Source organism: Brassica rapa, chromosome A02, assembly GCF_000309985.2.
Source record: "Brassica rapa cultivar Chiifu-401-42 chromosome A02, CAAS_Brap_v3.01, whole genome shotgun sequence".
NCBI classification, from domain to species: Eukaryota; Viridiplantae; Streptophyta; class Magnoliopsida; order Brassicales; family Brassicaceae; genus Brassica; species Brassica rapa.
In genome coordinates, this window is record NC_024796.2 from 27,144,409 (window position 1) to 27,152,272 (window position 7,864).

The 7,864-nt window shown below is 41.7% G+C and overlaps 1 protein-coding gene across 4 annotated transcripts; it reads right to left on the bottom strand.

The window, feature by feature from the left end:
* Positions 1-3,572: 3,572 nt before the first annotated feature.
* LOC103849808 (protein ANTAGONIST OF LIKE HETEROCHROMATIN PROTEIN 1-like) lies at positions 3,573-6,809 on the bottom strand. Of its 4 annotated transcripts, XM_033285144.1 has the most exons (5): positions 6,786-6,809; positions 6,660-6,699; positions 6,450-6,482; positions 5,951-6,247; positions 4,963-5,841 (listed from the first exon to the last, which is right to left on the bottom strand). In XM_033285144.1, the coding sequence occupies exons 3-5, from the start codon at positions 6,465-6,467 to the stop codon at positions 5,263-5,265; spliced, it is 894 nt and encodes a 297-aa protein (XP_033141035.1). In that variant the 5' UTR covers positions 6,468-6,482; positions 6,660-6,699; positions 6,786-6,809; the 3' UTR covers positions 4,963-5,262. The 4 variants fall into 4 exon arrangements, with proteins under 4 accessions (XP_033141034.1, XP_018511618.2, XP_033141036.1 ...); XM_033285143.1 differs by lacking the exons at positions 4,963-5,841; positions 5,951-6,247 and adding an exon at positions 3,573-4,935 and having other exon boundaries at positions 6,786-6,808; XM_033285145.1 differs by lacking the exon at positions 6,786-6,809 and having other exon boundaries at positions 4,962-5,841; positions 6,660-6,753.
* Positions 6,810-7,864: the final 1,055 nt, after the last annotated feature.

Below are 7,864 nucleotides of genomic sequence, written 5' to 3' on the forward strand. Positions count from 1 at the left end.
TGTGTACATAGCAATTTATCTTTTATCTTTAATACACAAAACAACAAATATCATAAATCTAAATGTTTGTATATGAAATTGAGACGATTGATATTTTTTTCTTGATGAACAGCTAACAGGTTGGTAAGTTTATCGTATGATTCTCATCAACAAAGTAGAATCAAATCATTATATTTTGTTCGGGGATTAGTAAAGGAAAACACTGTAGTTTTAATGTAACAAATAAAAGGGCAAAACAATTAGGTGTACTAATTGTTTAGCTCACAAGTAATTCATTTTTAAATCACGAGTGCAGGTTACTCTTCACCCGGACATTTTTATCTAAAAAGTAACACTAAACCAGATCCGTAAGACAAGGAACCATGGGCTAGGACCACACATTAAAATAAACTTTTAGGCCACTGACGAAAATCTTATCTACTGTAATGGCCAGACATGGATAGAGTATGTATATAGTATGACTTTGAACTGTGACTCTTTTTATGACTAAAACATGGTCAGTGTATAGGACTTTGTGTGGTTATGATTGCACAATAATTTTTATCTAGTGTTTTTTTTTTTTGGTAGGAATATGGGAGAGTGACTCCCAGTTTATTTAAAAAAGAAACCCAAACTTCAGCTTACAAGACGAGTTTGTCGTGGCCGCAACGGTCCAGCAACATCCTCATGAACTAAAACAGCGACCTCAATCGGTGCCACAACAAAACTATGAAAACCAAACGGAAGAGTAAATGCAAAGTTAGCCAAACCATCAGCTAAGCGGTTTCCTTCCCTATATACATGAACAAATCGGACCAGCCAGTCCCTTGTCAAGAAGCCATGGCACAAGCGTACCAGAAAAGACAGCGGATGAGTGTCCCCAATCCCTATCGTAAGAAACTCCATCACCATCATAGAATCGACCTCTACCTCCAACCTTCTCACCCCTTTCTCCCAAGCAACCACTAAACCATAGTACACACCCCATAACTCCGCTAATGGTGCCGTACAGCTACCTATATTAACCGCAAAACCTCCACACCACTCGCCTTCTCCGTTTCGCAGTGCTCCCCCTGCAGCCGCCGGCCCCGGGTTCCCATGTGATGCCCCGTCCGTGTTCAGTTTCATCCACCCCACACAAGGTGGCTTCCATCCCACCATTATCTCAACCATATGTCTCTCCTTTATGTGAGCATTCTCTGCTCTATTTGCTGTTATAACTCCCTTAGCCAAGTCACGTAAGAACTTGACTCTATCTCTCCACAGTCGGGTATCACCAAATACATTTCCACATCTCCACTTCCATCCCCACCATAGAGTCAAATCGAATATAGTAGCCCACGGAACACCACCACCTGCATTGTTATCACATAGGTTCTTATATAACCATTCCAGTAACGACATTCTGAAGAAAGCCTCCCTTCTCATTCTCGGAACAAATCTCTCCCATATACCTTTTATCGCAGGACAATCACGTAACACATGTATAATAGTCTCAATTCCTCCTCTGCAAACCTGGCATAAGTCAGTCCCACTCAGGTGCCTTCGATGTCTCTTTGCATTTGTCATGATTGCTTGGTTTGCCACTAGCCAGAGGAACATTCGAACTCTCTCAGATGCTACAACGCGCCACATAGATCGAAAGAAACTCCCCATCTGCGGTCTTGGATTTTCATCTCTTGTAAGCAAGGTGTATGCAGACTTCACCGTAAACTGCCCATTCGGAGTCTGCCCCCATGCCAAACGATCCTTTGCTCCAGTAACAGTATCCACTACTACTGCCATAAGCTCTAGTCTTCTCTCAGCTGTTACAAACGGGGTAATTCTATCGAAATCCCAACCTCCACCTTCCCCCCACATATCTCTAACTGTTATATCTTCATATCCTTCTGGAAGCCCTGCAATCACTTCAGTCATGAGTGGTTGGCCTGCTATCCAACTATCCGTCCAGAACCTGATATTCCTCCCATTACCAGTGATCCAACTATGGCCCACAAGAACCACTTCTCTTATCCCCATTACCACACTTTTCCATGTTGACGAGCTAGAGCTGCTCCCTACCATCCAATATGTGTCATGTATGTCCCCCACCCCGTACTTACTTCGTAAAACGTTGGCCCATAAGCTCTCAGTATCGTGTAACAGACGCCATCCCACTTTAGCTAACAAGGCTTTGTTCATACCTCTCGACACCCTGATCCCCAAACCTCCAGACGCCTTCGGTTTGCATATTTTATCCCAAGAGACTAAGTGTTGTCCACTTCCCCACACGAAGCTCCTCGCTAGGCTATCAAGCTTCTCCAGTATACCCACTGGCATGCTAATCGTACTCATCGTATGCACCGGGATTGATGACAGAACCGACTTTGTCAATGTTACCCTTCCTGCGAGACTTAATGTTTGTTTCTTCCATCCTGCTAGCCGTGAAGCTACTTTCTCCAGTACCTCTCCAAAAGTATCTTTATTAATTCTTTTCTGTAGTATCGGCATCCCCAAGTATTTTCCCAGCTCCTTTGTTGATGCAATACCGCTTTCTCTGCTTATTCTCTCTTCTCTTCCTCTAGAGACATTATTAGAAAAGAAAATCTTTGATTTCTGGAGGCTTACTTTCTGACCAGAGGCTTTACAGAACTTCTCCAACACTTTCCTGATCACTCGAATCTGCGTCACCGATGCCTCTGCAAACATGATTAAATCATCTGCGAAGCAAATGTGAGATAGATGTGGACCACCTCTCGACAATCTTATCGGTTTCCATCTTTTATCCTCCACTGCTTTCTCAATCAGTTGACATAATCTCTCCATGCATAAGACAAACAAGTACGGGGACAGTGGATCACCTTGTCGCAGTCCTCTTGATGGCTTAAACGGCTCAGATTTTTCCCCATTCCACAAAATACACATTAATGGACCAGACACACATTCCATAATCCTCTTGACCCAATTCTCAGACAAACCAGCAGCCCTTAGTGTATCTTCTAGAAAATCCCAACGCAGCCTATCATAGGCTTTCTCCAAATCCAGTTTCAGCAGCATCCAACCCTTGCGGCCTTGCTTCTTTTTCATCGAATGAACAGCTTCCTGAACCACAACAATGTTATCCGCACTCAATCTGCCCGGGATGAAACTAGACTGAGCAGGACCAATCAGTTTAGGCATAGGCCCTGTTCGTTTGGTTGCCGCAGGTTTCGGCGGCAGCGGCAGCGGCAGCGTCAGCGGCAGCGTCAATGAGGACAGTTGTTGTTCGTTTCGCAGACGCTGACGCTGCCGCTGCCGCTGCCGCTGCCGCTGCCGCCGATTATTGTTCGTTTAGAAGACGCAGGAAGTTGAGGTCGACGCTGACGCTGCCGCAGGAAGTAGATTTTTGGGTTGTTCGTTTGATAGACGCTGCGGCTATTTTCATTTTTTCAGATTTATTTTAAAATTTTTGTAAAATTGTATTTAAATAAATCAAGTGTAGTTTAAATATATTTACATCCATTAAAATATTATGTTTACTTGGTAATAATTTTTTGGTCAATTATACAAATGTAAATTATACAAATGTAATAATTTTTTTTCATACATCATAAGCTAAATTAGAAACAAAATAATACTTCAAAATATTTATCATAAACGAAAGCTAAATATTACATCAAGTCTTAATTAAATATCACATTTAAATGACAATCAAAGTTATAAGCAAAAAAAAAATTAAATCATCAACTAAAACATTTAATACGGTAAACGACCTCTACCATATTCATTTGTGATGTTATCACGCAAATCTTCCATCGCTCTATCACCTGTCGGCTCATAAACAATATGTCCACCACCACCACCACCACCTCCACCACCACCATCATCTTCATCATCATCATCATCATCACCTTCTTCTTCATCACCGTCACTAGCAGCTTCTTCTCCTTCTCCATCATCACCATTTTGCCACTGTACAAAATCAAGATCTTCCCGATGTGAATCACGTATGAAGTTGTGTAGCGCCATCGTCGCTGTCACCAACTTAATCCACTTGACCAGACCATACTTTGGATGCTTACGATCCAAAATCCTCCATTTTGCTTTCCATACTCCAAATGTCCTCTCAATCACTGATCGTAGACCTGAATGCTTTCGGTTGAATAACTCTCTTGCACTAACTGGTGGTCCTCCTGTAGCAAACTGACCAAGATGATATCGCATATTACGATGTGGACCAAGATACCCTGTCCTGGTCGGATATCCGGAGTCAACTAAATAATACTTTCCAGCAGGAGGATGTGGAAAAGAAGCCTCGTTTCTCGCACAATGAGTCAAGACCTTGGTATCATGTGCTCTACCAGGTACACCGACATATGCATATATGAACTTCATATCGAAGTTACATATAGCAAGAACATTCATTGTAGGATCTTGCTTTCTGCCTCTGTATGCATCTGCATTCTGACTTGGAGGGCGAACCGGGATATGAGTTCCATCAAGTGCTCCAATACAATCTCTGAACTGAGGCCAATACCGATCATCGTTTCTCAAAACAGGACTCACTCTTGCAAACTCACCTTCTTCTGGTTTTAGTGTATCCTCTGCAAACTTGAGAAGAGCACTCAAGACTTCATCAAGCTTTCTTTGTACTGTATCCAACGATCTTTGATACCTTGCAGCAATATCCCTCTTCGTCTTATCTTGACCAACAGTCTCGAGAAACATCGCAACAGATTCCTCAAGGTAGACATGGTGAGACTCTTCCAATCCATATCGCTGAGCTAGCATCTTGCACAAAGCTTCAAACGTCCTTTGATTCATGCGCAGAATGTCGTAACATTGCTGATCAGATTCGTACATAAGTTGCTGAACATAACGCCATCCTGCTCCTCGATCTGTTCTATGACTCAGTCTCTCAGTAATAGCCACATCAAACAAACCAAGTTCATCATCATAATCACCATCTTCATCTTCCAACAACCATCTTTCAAGCATCTACAAAACCATATTGAATAAATCATCATCAGCCAATGCACAAATTCAAGTAAATAAATGTTCAAGATAGAAAAAAGAAACAAGACATGTGATCTGTTGCTGTTAATAAGAAACCGACCAAGACCAATAAGAAACAATATTTAAACGACTCTTTGAGGTTTAAAGACTCAAGATAACCGATCAGACCTGTTATTAACAAAAAAAAGAGAAGACACAACATTGTTATTACACAAAGCAGTACCAAACTTAAGTTCCTACTCAACAAATCCATACTAGTTTCATAACACAAAGCAGTACCAAACTTAAGTTCCTACTCAACATAAACCTCTACTCATCACGTTTTATCTTGGTCCTAAGCTCCAGAAACTTAGTCTTTGCTTCATCTGTCTTCATCGTTATGAATCCCCTTCGGCTCCCTTCACTATCTATCAGAAGCTCAATCGATGCTTCATATAAAGGCGACCACTCTCTCACTTCAGGGAGAGCATACAACATCTCCAATACGGTCTCAACACTGAATGGTTGTTCACGCTCCATCAATTGTTTTGCTAGCATATTCTTCACTTCAAGCGCAGCTGTCCGTTTTTCACAAGCCTCCACAGCCACATCTTTCTCTTTACGCCTTCGTTTTGCTCTTGAACTTCCAGAATGAGTCTGAGCCGCTGGTTGAGTTTGGCGAGGAGCTTGGCGCTGGGTTTCTGTCTCCAATGCTTGAGTCTCTGCTGCTGGCTGAGAATCAGCTTCATCCTCACCAATATCTCCACCAACTCTCGAATCCAAGCTTGCTTCTCCATGTTGAGCGCTCCAACCTTCTGCTCCAGTAACTACTACACCACCAAATTCTGCTTCAAACATATCCATGTTATCAATTTCTTTGCAGAAAGCTTTTCTAATCCCAGGACACTCCTATATAACAAAAGAGAAAGAGTAAGTCAGTGAGAAACTGAGCTAAGTTCTATTATTTCAACACAAGTACATTCAGCTAAGTTCACAAAAGAGAAAATGAGAAACTGACCCTTTCGCGCTCTTTCCACCAATCATCTGACATGTCGATCCTTCCCATGTCATCATACCCAAGTCCTGTCCTGTTCTGAGTCAGCATCCTAATCCTGATGTATTTCTTTCTACTGCTGTCGTACTTGTTCTTGTAGTCCCTCTTCCAATCAGAAAATCCCTTCTTAAACCTCAGCTCAAACGCATCCATGATGTTCTTTTTCCCTACTTTATTCATTTGCTGACCAACTTTATTTCCTTTTCTTTTCTCTTCCGCATAGAGTTGGAAAAAATACCTAGTTTCCTCAGGTTTCCAATTCTAAAACACACCAAAACAAGACACAGACCCTTAAGCATATGACCTAAAAGACCTAAAGAGAGATCCATACAGCCTAAAGACAGTTCCATACAACCTAAAGACAGTTCCATACATCCTAAAGACAGTTCCATACAACCTAAATATAGTTCCATACAAAAAAGATGCACATTCAAGCATTAAGACTAGTGTGAGAGAAACTTACATCTTTTGACGTCGACATCTTAAAAAGTGAGAGGAACACCGGTAGAGAGTGAGCTTGAGAGAGTCTGAGCTTGAGAGAGTGAGCTTGAGAGGATCTGAGTCCTGCAAAAAAAAAATACTCAAAACGATTATACCTTGAGAGAGTGAGAGAGTGTAGTCACAGAACAGAACTAATCAATCAAAAACATCATACCTTGAGAGAGTGAGGGAGACAGACGAAGCTTAGGAGAGATTGAGACACACAGACACAGCTGAAAAAAAAAACAAATACTCAAACGATTAAGAACAGAGATGATTTAGAACAGAGAAAATGTGGAAAAAGTATTTGAAATTGTACCTTCAACAACAAAGTATTTTTCTTCCTCACAACAAGAAGCTCAGACTGCAGAGAGCAAATAACGAGAGATGAAAATCAAGCAAAGACATAGCAAAAACACCAAAACATAAGGGAACTTCATTAGGCATTACAGTGCATCTCTTCGATTGTTTTTAATTTTTTTTATACCAGACTAATTGCAGCAGTAGACAAACTTTAGCTTCAGAGGAGTAAGCAAAATAAGAAAAAAAAAGAGGCCAAGCAAATGACTGATGTCTAAGAGCAAAAGAATTTGTAGAACAAATAACTAGTAAATAACAACTGCAGGAGAAGTGTAGGATGAAGCAACAACCTCCAATGCATTCTTTATTTGGATAGGATCTGGCAAGAAGCGAAAAGAGATCCCCTCAACTTTTAACAAGTACACCTGTCAACAACAACATCCTCCTCTTCAAACCTCAGGGCAATGAATTCGACATCAAACAAATAATTGTATCTGTCAAATACAAATAATTCGACATCAAACAAATAATTCCTCAAGGTAGACCAGGCAAATACAAATGTATCTGTCAGTTCCAAGCCTAGACTCTAGAGTAGACTCTAGAGCAATGCTTATCATGCAAGTAACCAAGTAAACGAACACGAGACATGAACAAGTCAACAATCAAACAAGAGCTATGAACAGAGAGAGAACCATAATTAAGCGTAATTAGAGCTACTACGATTCCATTTCACATTAAACAAGGAACGCAACAAAGCTCTTACCTTTGAGATCGAGAGAGAGCTCGGAGAAGAGATCGAGAGAGAGCTCGGAGAAGAGATCGAGAGAGAGCTCGGAGATGGGTTTGCGTCATAGATCGAGAGAGAGAGAGCTCGAGATGGGTTTGCGTCAGAGATCGAGAGAGAGCTCGGTCAAGATGCGTCGAGACGGAGAGAGCTCGAGATGCGTCGAGACGGAGAGAGCTCGAGATGCGTCGGAGATGGAGAGAGAGCTCCAGATGCGTCTATGGAGGACAAGAGAGAGCTCGAGTTGCGTCAATGGAGGAGTCGAGTTGCGGCTGCGTCGTCAGAAATGGAGATCGAGAGAGATGGAGCTGTGT